The following is a 17565-nucleotide window of genomic DNA, read 5'->3' as shown; positions in this document are numbered from 1 at the left end:
TCGTAATCTAGATTAATCCGGTTTTTACACAAAGGGATGTAGATTACACAAGGTACTTAACTGACACCTTACACTTCTTTAAAACGCGTGTGCAGTACAGCTGTATCGAATGCGTTGACTTCGTTTATGTAGAATGGTAATGAATTAGCGCTTATTGTTTATAACTTTATTACTCATTAGGTGCATTGTGTTTTTCAGGGGTGTTGCATATTAGCCATCACGCAGCGAATGCCGATGAAAGACAATAAACCAAATGAAAAGATGACGATGTGTGATCAACATGCGTATTTATCACAAATTAATAAAGAATATTTTAATTGCTGTTTGTTGTTTGATTGTTTGCGTTTAACCACACTTATTACTATTTTTTATGTATTAATTTATTTATTTTTAAATTATTGACATTACGATTGTTATCAGTATGGCAATTATAATAATAGAATAAGACTAATTTGCAATTGGCTTCGTTGTTACAAACACTCGTTAACGGTTATTCGATCCCACTTGCCCGCTTATCATAACAATGAACGTGTGAATGGCATACATTACGAGGGTCCATTACTGTCCCTTGATAACAAAAGACTAGTTAATTGGCATGTGACAAACAGGCCCCACCTCCTGCAGTGATTCTCAAGTGTGTTCCCGCATTCGTACCACGATTCTTCGCAACTGCGATTGATCGCGAATATGTATTACACACAAATCGGATATTGACTGACGCATTTTTGTAAAATTCATAATCAGAAATCGGCGAAATTAAGTGCTGACGAAATCGTCATTTTTATAAAAATGACGAAATGTTGTGCTGTCGAAAATAAATGATTTCACAGTAGTATTTTACCAAAACAATATAGAAAAATTGAAACACGAGACTTACACATGTACCCGTCGCGTACTGGAAAGCAAGACAATCGATCCCGGTGAACCGTTTTTGGTGCAAGCATGCCATCATTTTCAAGATAAATTCTGTGACATGAAACTTTTATAAATGGATGATTATCGTAAATAAATTAAGCACACGATGGCTCGTTCTAGCTTATCATTTAAAACCATGTGCAGAAGTTAGCGAAGCCACGAATTTCAGTGACACGGAATATAAATACGGTGTTTATAATCACTCGTGAAAATATTATTTTCTCTGATCGCTCGTGAATTAAAATCGATGATCCAACGAATCCAACAAATATCCTCTACATACGCGTAGCTGTGCGTAGGCAGTGAAGGTACGTGCCTGCACATCATTATGAAAAATCGAAAAAAAATAAACGCCCGAAAATGCAAAAAAATCGAAGGCTATGGGGGGTTACCCCTATAGAATTCAAACATCAAATATTTTGGACATTACAACTGTTCAACGAATTCATATTAAAAACTAAGAAAGCAAGCGTAGCCTTTTAACTGTAGTCAATGCATCCAAATAAAGAATAGCGCAATTTAAATAGTTTAATGTAACCCCTCAAGAGTTTATATTGTTATGACCCATTGTGTACACACCGGTCTTACTGACCTGTGAACTAACGCGAAAGGAATTGTGGGTAGCACTTCTTTTACGAGTAAAATGTGAAAAGAAGGTCAGGTAATCGTGCTTCTGATAATCGTTATCAGACTAAATAGAGATTCAAAATCACATTAAAACATAATTGAATAACATTTCTTTAAACAACATTCCTTTTTAAACACACACTAAAACGGGTTTTCTTTGATTGTTAACATTTTCATTCCTACGCAGAACTACTTTGGCGGAGGCATAATTCCCCAAACCAGGGGAACGTGATGCGTCTAAGTATAGAGTTGACAATAACGTAATGACGTCACCATCTATGTATAGAATGGTAATGACCACCTGGTCGAGAGACGTAGAGTTTCCAGTGCATGTGTACGTCATAGCGGTAAACAAAGTTTGTTACTGCGGCGCGAGTATTTCAAAATAATGAATTCATGTAATATTCCCAGCGTCGTAGCCACGCTGAGGCACACCGAGGCAGTTGCCTCGGCTAAAATTTGCAGAGCAATGTTGAGATTACAAGGAATAAAAAGCAAAAAATATGTCAAAGTACACAATCTATATAAGAAATTGAGACATTTTAATGAATTTTAGGCACTTTAATATTCAAAAACAAATATTATGATTGAGTACAATTGGTTCATGCTGAGGCAGGTAATTATTTCAATTTAATAGCGTCAATTGATGCCAAAATAGCTCAGCAAAATGATTTGCAACATCCGTATATTAAAGCGTCACACTGTACACTTCGTACTATAATCATGGTGGACATCGAAACGTACCGAGCTAGAATCTGATGTTTAACGGCCAGGTAAGGGTCTATTTTGGTCCTAGACACACTTCGGGTGGTTGGCGTTTTCGGCTTTATTGGTATTCTCCTCTTTACTGCCGGCGCCGGGTTAAATCCGGACCGATTCAGGTGGTAAGAATCTTTGTTTACATTAGAATTTTCAAATTATGATATCCCGCGTATTAAACTTTTTTGATATAAAGAAGTTCAAGTCTTTTCATTTTAATAGTCAATGTAGTTGATGATAGAACTGACAGTAAATGATGACGCAGAGCTAAAACAAAATTTTACACAAGAAAAGTAAAAAAAATGGCCAGAAACTTTACTGATTTAAGTTAAATACTTGTACTCCTCATTAATATGCCCCTGTGACGCAATCGGTAACGCGTCAGACTCTGGATCCATTGACCACTATTATATTGTCACTGCGTTGGTTCGAACCCCAGTAGCTCCGGGTTTTTTCCCAAATAACTTTCATCAATGATCCTTTTATATGTGCTTATGGTAGCATAATCTAAAATTGACAATAAACTTGTAGAAGACTTTTTGTTAACTTTATTGATACTAAACGGTCATATGTAGCGTCCACGATTTCGATAAGTTAGGTATAAAATGTGGTTTAAATGGCCTTTAAAACGAACCATAGACGTTCTAGGTATAAAAAAAAAACATTCCGAGGGGGGGGAGGGCATGCCCACAGACCCCCCTAGAATGACCTAAGATACTGCCTCGGCTTAAATGTGGGTCTGGCTACGCCACTGATTCCACCGTCATATCCAGATCCATGTTGTTCGATTGAAACGTTGTCAGATGATTACCGGCGTCGTATCCTTTCAGAAGAATGGACCGATCGAAGCACCTTCAAGTTTCCGTCAAAGGAGGAATGAGAACACACCAAAGTACTGAATAGTTTTTCATTAAACAATATTAATAATGATAATAATTATAAATTATCGTACGAAAAATTCATTACAAATGTAGCTTTTTTTACTAGTTGTAAAGTTTTGTTATAAGTTTGAAACATATCTTAATTTAAAAATATATTTTGGGTATTAACAAACAAAATATTTTTTATTTCAGAAAAGCATGGATCTGTTTGAGGCCGTACGCGAGACCCAGGCCGTGGTTCAGGTGCTCAAGAACGAGAGAGCAGACCCAGCCGTCTGGGACGCCCTGTTCGATGAGGCTGTCGACCTGGCAGCTTCCTTGGAAGTTAGTATTTAATAGCAGAACATACATATGTAATGACAATTAAACGCGTATAATAATGTTGATAAGCTACACTTGTTTTAAAAGTGTGTATGATAAATATGTCCCATTCACTCGCCTACATAGTGATAATTTATCTTTTAATATACGGGAGATAAATATTTAAGACCAAAAATTGAAGATTGCAGTGTAGCATCGCAGTAACCACTTACATGATTATATCTACATGTGTTTGTGTGTTTCGTAATTACGTAAACAAATAACGCAATTTTATGTAGTACAATATCATTATATATCAATCGTATACGATAACACTACTTCACAGCAGCTAGCAATCTTTCTTCAAAAGTTGTATAAATGTGAAATTATTTGTTCAAATAAAGGTGATGCCATCAACGCCTCGCAGAACTAGCAAATAACAGCACAGGGACAACCATCCTGCCTCCTATTCTAGGACATTTTGGCGCATATCCTGTACTACCAATTCCTAGATCACCTCTTGCAGAAAATAACTGACCGAATACTGCGGAATGAGGACCGGTAATTGTTAATACTTATCTAGACCACTGTATTTTCGTATAGAAAATTCTCTACATGTTAAGTTTGACGTACACTGAAAGAGCTATGAAAGTTTGGTTCGGCAGACAATTGCACTTATTTGGTAATGTTGTTTTTTTTAATAATTAAAGTGCAACTTTTTTATTGCTTTGGCCTAGTTAATTTTACTTAAGAATACTCACAGGAAGAATATTTTGGATTTCAAATAGGATTTGAACGTTTGTCTTATATGTTTTGTCATCTTACGTTTTTATTTTCGCGGCTCTGAGACGCTCATTTCATCGAGGGTACAGTCTGTCACAGATAATGACATATCAGCCATGTACGAATGCTGTGCAGCGCAACTCCAGTGTGAGCGTCAACAGCTGGACCAAGAGGTCAATCGATGGAAGGTCCGATGGAGTCTAATGGTTGCAGACAAACAGCTCAAAACATTGCTTGATGAACTGAATGCTTGTGGAAGCGCTTACCCACTTATTCAGCTGATACTCACTGAATTACTCACTATGCCTGCAACATCAGCATCTTGCGAGCGGTTCTTTAGCTGAAGCGTATTAAGATGTACATTCGTTCTACCATGGGCGAGGATCTCCTTACAGCGCTTGCAGTGCTACACATCCACCGGGAAAGTGTAGTGGACATTAAAACAGTGATCAACACTTTTGCCTCTACCAAGAGTCGGAACATGCAGTTCCTCTGAACCTAGCGAATTGCCATCTGTTGCCAAAACTGTATATAATTAAAATAAAAATTAATACATGTTAAAAACGTTTTAACCGAAACGATTACTTTATTTGTTTTAAAATATAATGAGAAAAATCGCGTCTGCGCCAACTACTGGCCTTTAGGCGGGCTTTAGTTAAGTAAAAAGATTCATGTTATTGATCGTAAATCGGTTGGTCTTGTATTTGAGGATAGCTTCCTATCCTCTGATCAATTTGGTATAATTCAGGAGCCTCCGGGGCCTTCGGCACCCTGGATCCCTGACAAGGGCTTTGCCCTGGGCCCACCGGGGGCCCTGCGGCCTCCTGGCCCCAGCTAATATTTTTTCAATGTGCCTGCACATCCTCGGAGGGCTTGTTACGCCCATGCTCAATATAATAAATAAATCTGAAGGAAAAGCGGTAGTAGTAGTAGTAGTAGTAGTAGTAGTAGTAGTAGTAGTAGTAGTAGTAGTAGTAGTAGTAGTAGTAGTAGTAGTAGTAGTAGTAGTAGTACTAGTAGTAGTAGTAGGAATAGTAGTAGTAGTAAGTAGTAGTAGTAGTAGTAGTGCTAGTAGTAGTAGTAGTAGTAGTAATAATAGTAGAAGTAGTAGTAGTAGTAGTAGTAGTAGTAGTAGTAGTAGAAGTAGTAGTAGTAGTAGTAGTAGTAGTAGAAGCAGCAGCAGCAGCATTAGTAGTAGTAGTAGTAGTAGTAGTAGTAGTTGTTGTTGTTGTTGTAGTAGTAGTAGTAGTTGTTGTTGTTTTTGTTGTTGTTGTAGTAGTTGTAGTAGTAGAAATAGTAGTAGTAGTAGTAGTAGTAGTAGTAGTAGTAGTGGTAGTAGTAGTAGTAGTAGTAGTAGTAGTAGTAGTAGTAGTAGTATTAGTAATAGAAGTAGTAGTAGTAGTAGAAGTAGTAGTAGAAGTAGTATTAGTAGTAGTAGTAGTAGTAGTAGTAGAAGTAGTAGTAGTAGTTAGTGTTGTTGTTGTAGTTGTTGATGAAATAGAAGTGGTATAAGTTAAACTAGTTGTAGTAGTAGCAGTTTTAGTAGTAGAAGCAGTAGCAGTAGTAGTAGTAGTAGTAGTAGAAGTAGTAGTAGTGGAAGTAGTAGTATTTTTAACATGTAAATATAAAGTTCTTATTTTGCGCTATACATATTTTACAAAGCCATATAAACTTACAAGTGTTTGCCTTTAAATACGCTTGTTAGTCATCCGGAATCGAATGAAGAGACAACATTCCACTTGTGTTTACATGTGTTTGATTTTAGATTCGAATTCGATAATACTTGTTTTGCAAAGATAAAGTTTACCCAAATATGTATACAGAGATTTATCATAGTTATAGGACAGGTATTTCGGTATTTACTACAGCGACGACTGTGAATGTAGCGAATAATAAATTCTGTATTTTTTATATACGTAATGGTATTCAATGTAAATGGATGCTAGCGAAGTACTTTCTGCAACTGGGACTTGTATCCATATACTGTCAGGTATGTGCAGAAGTATCGTGAAATTCAATGGTCGTGTGTTTCAGATACATTTCTATAGATAATGTACGTCTTGTGAGGAATACATGTTTCGATTTCAAGAACAATTATTAACTTAAAAAGTTATATATTGTTTCAATACGATCATGTAGTGAACATGTTCCTTTCTCACGTAGTTCATGCTTTAAAACATTGATTGATCGTTTAAACGCCAATATGATGTAGTACACATTATTAAAGGTAGTTATTTAATTATCTACGTGTACACCTGTATCATGATTATTCGGCGTAAGCTGTATTAAGCCAGCTTTTCACCCTGACTTGACCTTTGTAAGTGTCCAATAATATTCAAATAAAATTTCCCGCGGCTAGGTACGAATGAATACACTTCATTTATTCCATTGGCTGATTTGAGTATAACACCAGAACATTGGAAACATATCCGCGTCTTTGTAACACTGTTTTACTGCATGAAACAATTTTATCTCTAATGAAAAGGCTCAATAGATAGAACAATTTTACAATCAATTTTCGACATAAATACAGTTTGTGCGTTCACCTTTTATTTTCAGAGAATTACCAGCGCAAAAGCGTTTATACTAAAGGCTTTATTCTCATATTTAGTACTTACTTGCATTGCATTTCAACCCGCGAGGTTTCGGGTCAATTCGCGGCCAGTGTGTGAAAGTCAGAGTTTATATACAGTTCATCACCGGAGTTCGCAGAAGGGGTTGCGATCTTTTCATTGAAAGAAAAAAATGGAATCTATGCTATTTTTGTCTGATGGAGTAAATAGTTCGTTTAGTCGCTTTGTCGATATATCAATATATTAGGCACAGCTGTTGCCTTGGTCGTGTACAGTTGGCGTAAACAAGCCGTCGTTTCAGCAGCAGAATTGTTACCTAACTTTAATGCATTGCATTCCAATCCGCAAGGTATCAAGGTCAGTTTGCGGTCAGTTGCAGAAATCTTTATATAAACGCCGTCTCGTAAACTTTGTGCAATTGAAGTCTGTTTTGATCAGAAAGATACTAAATAAAGATATTCGGCGATATTATTGTGGTATGTCAATCATCGATTTTTAATATGTTTTCAACATTTGCATGATAAGGACCAATTTTGATAAAATTAATTAGAAATATTTATCCATTTAGACCAGTTTATTAACCATGAGCACAATAATTCACTATACTATAATAAGATTCGAGTATTGCCGGCTGACCTATATGCACTCGTTTATTTTCATGTTTCTTGTGTTTTTCTATTCTGTAAATAAAGATATCTGAGTAATAATATCACATAAAGCAAAATAAGCCACGAAATCTGGCGCAACACCCCGTAATTGATTTGCTTGTGATGTAGCTAAGAACTGCGCAGAAAAAAGGCATCCGCTACTTTTTATCTCATAGAGATAACTTTTGATCGTTCATAAACATCGACCACAATCAACGCCGTATATCTTTTTTAAAGATATTTCTTGTTTTTTAAAGTCAGCTACTGTTCTTGTGAGGGTGAGATCTATATGCGGATGTTAAAAGAGTAAATGTTCAGTATATTTTAAAACAAGTATTTAACTGTGTGAATTATTACCAAACTAAAATAGTGTTAATACCCCTGTACATTACCCCTGTACATGTGTCTACAATTATTGAAGAAAAAAGGAAATGGCATTAATTTGGTAGAAAAAGTCGGATTCTTTTCCTGCCACTTATGAATTATAATCGATTTTAGATGCAATGAATTGTGTTTATTATACAGCAAAATCGATTTGGTGACAGTTATGCATAAAATTCGTTTTATTTTACCAGCCTTTTAATTCATCAGCCGATACTAAAATTAAATTAAATTACTGACATCGCGATATCTCTTCTAAATACGTAGCTTTTGTGAGTGTAATATATCAAACAAAGGAATAGTTTGATTCGTATCTGACTATATTTTAATGTTGCGTTTCACGTTCTTCAACTCCATTATGATGTAGTGGTATGTCTGTCAACCATTATAAAGCAACTTCTTGCGCGCCATGGTGTATTGCATTTGAAGCATATTCGAAGTTCGTCTCGAAGTGTTTTCCGACAAGTTTCAGAACGTTTTAATGGACATTCAAACATAGCAAGTTGCGCTTGCAATTACTCCATACAATCTGTTGGCGCAAACGTATGTTTTTAATTACAAAAAGTTTTAAACGTGTGTATTGATCTATTTCTGTGGTGAAATTTGTTAAGAAATGAAAAACTTAAATGTCGAAAATATGTGGAGTTTATGCGTTCACGAATTCCAAAAGCACACTCGGGAAAGTCGTTATTGCGGTGTATGTATACGTAGAATATATTGCATTATTATATGGATGTACTCTGGTAAAAATTACAAAACATATTTTGAAACTTAATTGAATCATTTCATGAGGACTAGTGCATTTTATACGTTTGCATATATGCGTATGTAAAATAATACTTTTATATTGGGATATTACGTGCTTTAGTAAAATACAACAACATCGACATCAGGCGTTAAAGTAACGTTTCGTTGTTGATTCGGCAAGTGTCAGTCAAGACAACGTAGTCGTGTTCATTTTTTCCTAAGTAAATGGCTGCAATATCGCTATTTTTCCACGGTATGCTAAATATTAGCGTATATGTCAATGCGGTTGAATACATATTTGGGATGTATTGAATTCGAAAGTCCAAGAAATAGATGATTTCCGCTAATTTATTACACTTTTCTTGCATTTAAATAATAGCGTTAATTATTTAATCAGCAAGCTTTGCATGCGATTCTGTTCTCTTTGCAGCCGTCGCAGCGTTTTCTTGCATAACAATGGCAATATCGGTCGCTGCGGATGGAACAAGCACGCCGTATAACTCCTCCGCAGATCAATATGAACATTCTGATGCTTCCTCTGGTATAAAGTTGCAGTAAAACATTGGGGGATTATCGTACACTACCGATACACAATGTTCATTTTTGTTGTATCACAACTTATATTCAACAACTCATTTATTACAATATGTAACTGATTAAGAGAGGGATCTCCCCACACACAGGATTACAGTTCTTAAGTTTCGCACGCTTATCTATTTGAAGAATTTCTTATTTGATGGATTTGTGAAGTCATTTTCCAACAAGTTTTAGTAATTATATTGTCTTGTCATATTTCAACTTCGATAAATGCACAATTTTCATTTTTAACTGTTACAAAACTATCTGTATTCAACTATACATTAAAACGTAAGATTTGCTCATGTAATGCAACTATTAGATGTTCTATTTCTATCTCTACTGAGTCGGGCATTTTGCAATAGCTCGCTCTACATTGAACTAACATATATGTTACTACGCACGAAATAATGACTATTAAATTTAGTTTTATTCCTATTAATTTAAATCTTAACTTTTTGTTCATTCGTAGGGCTAGGGTTACATATTGGACTCGGCGTTGGCTTTGGACTCTTGACAATCGCAATCTTTGTTGGCGCCGGTTCGTTCTACTATCGAAGGTAACTTTCTAGTTATGAGCAGAAACACAATTTTTGTTTTAAAATATATTTTTTGATTCATACGTTTAAAAATATAACACCTTAATGTATGAATGATCTAAGCTGTTTGTTATGTTAACAAGTCTCCGATTATATCTTAATGATAAAATGTTCGAATTATACAAATCTTAATACATTATAAAGAGTGACATTACAACTTTCTATTTTAACAAATCTTAGTCGAATAGACAAAATGATACTTCTTGGTATGATCTCTATTCCTACACAAGATTGTCTTCTTCCTTGTTCAAAAAAGTATTCAGAAAGTATAAACGTATAACGAACAAAAGATGTGTTTGTCAGAAACACAATGCCCTTTACTGCGCCGCTTTGAAAAATTATCTTAACCTGCCACATTATATAAAATTAAAATTATCTCCCTTTAAAGCTTGTTACATCCCTTGGATTTAGTTTTTTGACCTTTGACCTTAAAGGATGACCTTGACATTGATCTTTCACCACTAAAAATGTGCAGCTCCATGAGATACACATGCATGCCAAATATCAAAATGATATCTTCAATATTGCAAAAGTTATGGCCAATGTTAAAGTTTTCGGACGGACGGACGGACGGACGGACGGACGGACGGACGGACGGACAGACAGACAGACAGACAGACAGACAGACAGACAGACAGACAGACAGACAGACAGACAGACAGACAGACAGACAGACAGACAGACAGACAGACAGACAGACAGACAGACAGACAGACAGAAAGTTTTCGGACGGACGAACGGACAGACAGACAGACAGACGGACGGACCGGACGGACGGACGGACAGTTCAACTGCTATATGCCACCCTACCGGGGGCATAAAAAGAATGCAATGTTATTGTGTACTATTTTGGTTACTTCATGTCCTACATAATACAGCCCAACCCTTTGATATCAAACACACGCGCTTCAGTGTCCAAATTTGGTTAAAATCTGAAAACATTCAAAACAAAGGCGTACATGTATTTTGTTTGTTATTTTAGAAAATATGTCGCTCAACGAAACAGTGAAGACTTCAACCCGGGTTCCATTCACATGGATGAATTTTATGGATCGCTGAACACGACGGAGTTTGCGAATTCGTATACGACACTATCTTAGACCATGTATAAGTGTCGAGTTTATGAATGTTGGCGTAAACTAATGGCCTTAGGAAGTGTGGTTTCCGAAATCGGAATCGTGTTGCATTATTTAAACTCCCAGTCTAAGAATCACTAACAATCAATGGCATTTGCTCGTTCAGAAGAAGTTAACATCGAGATTGTTATGCTTATAATCAAGTTTATTACGAGTAATTTACAATTGAACCTATCAATTATACTAAAAGAACCAACTTCGACGATATATGTATTTCACATTTACCTTTCTAGCTTAGAGTCTTTCTACGTTTTTAATTATGTTATTTATGATATCGTACCACGCGTTCTTGGTGACAGTGGAGTTTACATCATGAAATGACAATTTTAAATTTTTGGCAGGCAAATAAGTACGCCTGAATGTGTACACGGGTCCCTGTTTGGTTTTGTATCACCATTATATACGTGGAGTTGAATGTTTGCTTGTTCAGCTTACATTACGACATCATCACATATATGACGAATAACTAATTAATTAATATATATCTGAGCTTAAGTGATTTCTATAGATTTGCAGTTATATACCCTACCTACCAAATCATGCACTGAATTAGAGTATTATCTGACATTAAAAAAGTTGTTTGAAACAAATATCCCCATTAAATTATATTCATTGATAAGGACCATACTTATTATATTCCAATAGTTTTCAAATATTTCTTTGACAAATCTGAATTGCTCCTTTCCATAATTTCGCTTTCCATATTTACAGACAATAATTACATGAAAGGAAAATCTATTTAACTGTACATCTTCGTCAATAAGGTATCATATTGAAATATTCTTCTTCCACTGCGAGACAGCGAGCCCTCATTCCCCGTGAGCGGTCAACCCGGCCCATGTGCCAGCAATACAATACACATTTGTGTTCATACCCGAATATTCCATAAAAAAAGAAAAGCAGGTTTTCTGACGATACAATACCAAATGATTTTGATATGAACCGTTTATTGTAGCCGAAATGTTAGATATGAATAAAACATAATTAAACACACGATGAATTTGTGGATTTCAAATTGAACAAAACTTATTTAGTCGTTTTGTCGTTTTTCACTGTAGGGTAAAAAACTGTGAGAAAACACATTAAAACATTCGAGGATTCAATGGTTTTCAAAAAGAAGTAAAGTATGTATTTATTGTCATGTTTGCAGTTCACTGTAGGGATTATGACATTGTTAAAATCACTTAAATTAACGATTATTTTATTACAATAATGTCTCTTCTGAAAACTTTTCTTTAATGACATTATTCTTACAATCGATCAAATTGAATATGTTGCGCGTCAACATCGTTTGTGCAAATGTACATGTTTTGTATGTTGCATCTGAGTTATACTCTCAAATATGAAGGTGGTCATAATCGCTAATGAAAACTGTTGGCTTGTTTGGTCCATGCGAGCAAACATTATAATCTCCTTCGTCAAGTGTATTAAACCCTTCAGCAGGAGTAGACCAGTTGGCCTGATCTACATGCGCTATGTCATAGTCAGCGTCAACAGATCGCCTTACGATATCCTCTTGGTCATCGCTTGCATTACCGATTGTAATACCGGGTGACTTTTTCGACGGGATTCCTGTATCGGGAACGTCATAATATAGCTTCTTATCGTTTATGCCATAGTCAGCGTCATCAGATCCCCTTACGATATCATCTTGGTTACCGATTGTAATAGCAGGTGACTTTTTCGACGGATTTCTTTTATCGGGAACGGCATAATATAGCTTCGCATCGTTTATGTCATAGTCATCGTAATCAGACCCCCTTACGATGTCATCTTGGTTACCGTTTGCATTACCGTTTCTAATAGCAGGTGACTTTTTCGACGGATTTCTTTTATCGGGAACGGCATAATATACCTTCGTATCGTTAATGTTTATATTCTGTTCAGTTTTCCCCGATTCTTGATTATCGACATCCATGTGCACGTTGTCTAAATGAGTTTCTTTATTTCGTTCAGATGGTTCATTTTTTTGTTCATGCAACCTTATTCTGGAAATAATCCAAATATTTTTTTCAGACAAAGGGGCAAAAAATAGATTGACGAACAACAATCCGACAAACATCATGCGCAACCATCCGTGTAAATTTTTCCATGAAATTCTCATTATAGTCAAAAAGATTATTATACAAACAAGGTCGTACAAACAACTTTAACTACTTGCGCCTTCTCGAAAAACTAAAATGTAGTATACAAACCTTAAGTATATAATGACTGCTATGATTAGAATAACTAAAACAAGAACGCCAATCCCGACTCCGAGGCTGATTCCAAGAGGGGATTCTATATAATTAAAACGTAAGTGCAGTGTGATTATATGTCTTAGGTTGCATATATTTTTTTATAATTAACGTTTTCGCTAGCACTCTTTACTTTTAACTAAATGATTGTAGTTTTATGATAATTATTAAATATTCACTGTATAATGTTGATGAATGTAACCGCTGGATAACATTTTGGGCAGAAAATGTAATGGCATACAGGTTAAGAACTGGGATAAAAGGAACACTTACCCTGGTGTAGCCCATGACGAATATTTGGCGGATTTGGCAGCATTAAATCGCAATGTGTGTATTGAGCTATAACACAATAACATGTTCATGTGTGGCATATACAATTCGCATTCAATTTTTTTAAGTTTTATTTTCTGACCAAGTCATGTTCTTTATAAACCCTAAGTTAAAATGGAGAAACGAAATGCAAATGGTAATGTCAATGATATATTACCTGATACTTTGCTTTCTTCACTGGTAGAATCTGAAAACCAAATGTCACTATCATATACATGTATTGATATGACCTTTAATTCAACATTAGGAAAAATAATATTTTGACATCTTATAAATCATTTAAAACAATATATTACAGCTTACTAAAGTAACAAGCTGATATCAGTTTGTCTGTGCAGTTGAATATTCCGACACTGTATACGCCATCTTTAAAACTACCGCATTTACTTGGTCGAAGACTTTGTTCACCTTGAAAAGTAAACGTTCAAACACACTTTAGCTTTTACAAAATATGGTTTGAAGTATATATAGATTTCACAAAATATGTTTTTTTTCCAGCATAAAATAAATATAGTATACACTGACATTGACCTAAACACTATAACATATTTAATAACGCTATTTAACAGACATCGCAGATTGCATTTTTGTACGGGTGAGCATTGATCGTTTGTATGAAATTTCAGATAAAGCTTTTGGCGATAACAAAATATCGAATGTTAAAAGTTTACCGTTATACGTTCGGTTCAAGAGAGCCAGCGCCTTTCTTATCCAATAATCTCCGGGTGTTAAAAATTCTGTCGCGTTCTTCAAACACGCCTCTGTGTTAGAAGTATTACAAGATATAGCATCAAGCCATTGTCCTGTTTTTACACATGTCGAATTGTCACCTTTAAATATCAACATGTTTAATCATTTTCTTAAATCGTAAATACTTTCAAAAAGATAATACTAACGTCGACATTTACATTATAAATAATTTTGTTGATAATTTTAAGTGTGATATTTTGTTATGTTCTGGTATGTTCTTTATGATGACCTGTGAATGAGGTCGATACACAAACACTTCCCTAGTTTTCGCATAATAATACAAACATAGCGCATTCGTTCAATACTGTAAACATGTCTCTTGTTAAACACATTTTCACAACAGGCACTTAAGATGTCTATGTAATCCAGAAAAATATTCTTGACAGCCTACAATTTAGCTCATAAAAGCATGAAATATAATTTTAATTAAGCAATATATTAAACTGTATGGAGCGCACACTCAATATTGTTCCCCATATATCAGACCTTAACAGAAAGTATAACACTACTCTACATAATTTAAATGAATACATTAAAACTTAATCGGTTGATTTCGTACAGCATTATTTACACGTGTTTTATTTGGTGTGCTTACAAAAGCTTACACGTATCGGGTTTATCACAGCAGCTGTATTTACGGTTGAAGAAGCAATTGTTTTTGAGTTCACCGCTCCAACCAGCCGATAGGCTTAATATCTTGAAGGAACACACAATCAGTTGACCTGCAAGAAAATGATGTAAACGTGCACATTATGTATTGTTGAAAAATGTGTCATAACATCTACCAAGAAATATGTACATACTTCTTAATCTTATATGATGTCTTTATATTTAGGTTATGATAAAGACATTACATGGTCAGTGCTTCGATGGAGGCAGTTTATCTGGCGAGGCTGCAACAATAAAACTCGAAACCGAATGAATCTAATCACTATTTGTCTGGTTTTGCTTTCTTAATAGTGTTGCATACGCATATTTTACGAACAATTGCTGATCTTTAATCAGAGACAGCGGCAATATTGTCGTAAACGTAATTTCAAGATAAATCTTCACAGGAGTACTGTTAATGACTGAGCTATTTCACCACCTGCGATCTTCAAACGGATCTAGCAGATCCTTATCGTAGTAGCGTAAACGATGTTTTTCTATGGTATTTATATCTGCTTAATGGAATATTGAACTGAAAGTACCCTTAAAGTCACATTTTGATTTCAGTTTAACAACAAACTTAAAATATACATGCAATAAAGTGTGCGATTGTTTGCATCGTGACGTAAGTATCGAGATGGAATCTATACAAGTTTGTTTCATCGGAAGTACGCAAACACGTTAACTGGATTAGTGACGAGTAATGACTTATGTTAGCAGTTATTTAAAAATGTGTTTTCAGGTACGAAATAAGGTAAGATAAGAACAGTTAGCATGAGTCAAGTAAGGTAGATATTTAATAACCTAGCCCAATAAATATACCGTGTGCCACTTTTTGGTACAAAAATGACATATAGAGTAAAACATTTAAATAATAAAATATACAACAGGAGTATATTCGTAAGAATAGAATATCCTGGTCGAACCTTATTTGGTAATCGAAATGACACACAATATATATTATAGACTTATTGATTTTTGAAGTATACATATACAAAAATGTATAGCGATGAAGACATCACGATCGCGTGACAATTACAAATATGTTTTAGTTTGTTATCACCACACACACTATTTGTCAACAGTCTGTGGACATTTACGATTGAGAAGATAACGACTAGCTTGATCAACTTTAGCACTTATCGATGGATGCAGATTTATCTAGATTTATCCCCCGTGTTATGTCATTGTTGACCGTAGAAACGGGATAGGAGGACAACACACTTTGGATTTTGTCCGAACGTTAAAAAGCACTTATACCATGTGGACAATTTATTATAAGGAGCAATATAGCGAACATATACTAAGACTTTACCACCAGCATAATTGTCTTGAACGTAGTCTTTCGCAATATAGTCTGCTGTCCAAAACGAGGTATTTGAAAGTTGAAATCGTTCCAGTACGGGTGTTTCTTTAGTTAAAGGCAAACCACCTGCATCGTGACAGGAAATCATTGCGTCTGTCCAATTTATGGAGGAGTTGCTGCACATGAGATAACCTGTAAGGTATACAAACATTGAAATTTATTTGTAAATATTGAAGATGATGGAACACAAACTTATTTTTAATGACAGTTAAATTAAGTGTTTTTGTAATATGCACGTTTGAAACCAATATATATACAATAAAGTCTACTCTCGTTATCTCGAAGTCGGCGGGAACAAGAAAAATATCGAGATAACGAGAGCTCGAGATATCCGATTAGGCGTTAAGAAGGAAAAAAATTGTGACATCGAGCTTACCTCGACGTATCGAGAAAATCGAGATGTGCGATGTCGAGATAACGAGAGTAGACTGTATAATTTGTGAAGCTTTGTCCAGTAGTATACAAAGTTACAACAGTTCTTGTCGTGCTTGTACAACTACTGATGTTGACATGTTAACAATGTACTTGATAAACGGTTGTGTTTATAGGGACCTGTTCACAGATTGGGGCATTTATTTATTAGTTTACGTAATGCCTTGCAATAAGAAAAAAATTAGTTTAAGAATAAACAAGATAAAAAAATTGTCCCCTTGGTATAACGCACTTGATTATTAACATAACCGATCCACGTATTGTAAAAACAGTTAAAGAAAATAACATGAACATACACAATCTTTACACGTTAGTGAAAAATAACGTTAACGAAAAATCATCTACTACATCCAACTTTAAATGATCAAATATTTTCTGATGGTTACAACCCAACTGTAATTTAATAACATTCAAGCGTTTTTATTTATTGCGCATTGTTTTTGTTAAAGGCAAGCATATGTTAAGCGTTGAGCGACAATATGTACTACATTTTTATTACCACGTTTATTAATTATAAAAAGGTACTCAAATTAATATCTGACCGTGTGTTAAGTATGAAAACATCCATACACAAGCCACAAAAGAGGATATTAAATGCATCCCGATGCGTAAAAAATCTAATTAAAATTATTTTCGTCTAAAATCCTCGAAATAATTCACGAAACATGAAGTTTGTGTGTTAACTATTAATTTTATTTCGCAAAGTTATCAAACAAAAACATTGAGCGAGTTTATTCAATTTCATCGATAAGCGTTGGCGAAACAAGCGGAAATATTGTCACTGATAACGCAAAATTTGATAACTATATTAGTCATTTCACAACAATAGTTTTGATTAAAGAATACAATTGGAGTGATATGTTGAGCACAAGATAAAT

At 35.0% G+C, this 17565-nt stretch overlaps 2 protein-coding genes across 5 annotated transcripts; one reads left to right on the top strand and one right to left on the bottom strand.

Moving 5' to 3' along the window:
- The first annotated feature begins 6092 nt into the window (after positions 1 to 6092).
- Positions 6093 to 11917, top strand: LOC127842957 (uncharacterized). Its single transcript, XM_052372758.1, has 4 exons — positions 6093 to 6255; positions 9044 to 9154; positions 9662 to 9749; positions 10771 to 11917. The coding sequence occupies exons 1-4, from the start codon at positions 6201 to 6203 to the stop codon at positions 10886 to 10888; spliced, it is 372 nt and encodes a 123-aa protein (XP_052228718.1). The 5' UTR covers positions 6093 to 6200; the 3' UTR covers positions 10889 to 11917.
- Positions 11852 to 17418, bottom strand: LOC127842956 (uncharacterized). 4 transcript variants are annotated; one of them, XM_052372754.1, is made up of 9 exons: positions 17230 to 17418; positions 16205 to 16387; positions 14847 to 14963; positions 14163 to 14321; positions 13795 to 13899; positions 13649 to 13678; positions 13435 to 13500; positions 13120 to 13204; positions 11852 to 12912 (listed from the first exon to the last, which is right to left on the bottom strand). In XM_052372754.1, the coding sequence occupies exons 1-9, from the start codon at positions 17285 to 17287 to the stop codon at positions 12261 to 12263; spliced, it is 1455 nt and encodes a 484-aa protein (XP_052228714.1). In that variant the 5' UTR covers positions 17288 to 17418; the 3' UTR covers positions 11852 to 12260. The 4 variants fall into 4 exon arrangements, with proteins under 4 accessions (XP_052228714.1, XP_052228715.1, XP_052228716.1 ...); XM_052372755.1 differs by having other exon boundaries at positions 16208 to 16387; XM_052372756.1 differs by lacking the exon at positions 17230 to 17418 and adding an exon at positions 16632 to 16823.
- Positions 17419 to 17565: the final 147 nt, after the last annotated feature.

The sequence above is a fragment of the Dreissena polymorpha genome, chromosome 8 (genome assembly GCF_020536995.1).
Source record: "Dreissena polymorpha isolate Duluth1 chromosome 8, UMN_Dpol_1.0, whole genome shotgun sequence".
In the NCBI taxonomy this organism is placed as follows: domain Eukaryota; kingdom Metazoa; phylum Mollusca; class Bivalvia; order Myida; family Dreissenidae; genus Dreissena; species Dreissena polymorpha.
Note: the sequence above shows the minus strand (reverse complement) of the source record. Positions and strands in the feature narration are given on the sequence as shown.

Coding starts and splice junctions, on each gene's coding strand:
- LOC127842956 (XM_052372754.1), bottom strand. CDS start 17,287: ATGCATTTAATATCCTCTTTTGTGGCTTGTGTATGGATGTTTTCATAC. Junction 14,322..14,846: donor CTGTGATAAACCCGATACGT/GTAAGCTTTTGT, acceptor TGATATTTAAAG/GTGACAATTCGACATGTGTA. Junction 13,501..13,648: donor TGAAGAAAGCAAAGTATCAG/GTAATATATCAT, acceptor ATTGTGTTATAG/CTCAATACACACATTGCGAT.
- LOC127842957 (XM_052372758.1), top strand. CDS start 6,201: ATGGATGCTAGCGAAGTACTTTCTGCAACTGGGACTTGTATCCATATA. Junction 9,155..9,661: donor ACATTCTGATGCTTCCTCTG/GTATAAAGTTGC, acceptor GTTCATTCGTAG/GGCTAGGGTTACATATTGGA. Junction 9,750..10,770: donor GGTTCGTTCTACTATCGAAG/GTAACTTTCTAG, acceptor TTGTTATTTTAG/AAAATATGTCGCTCAACGAA.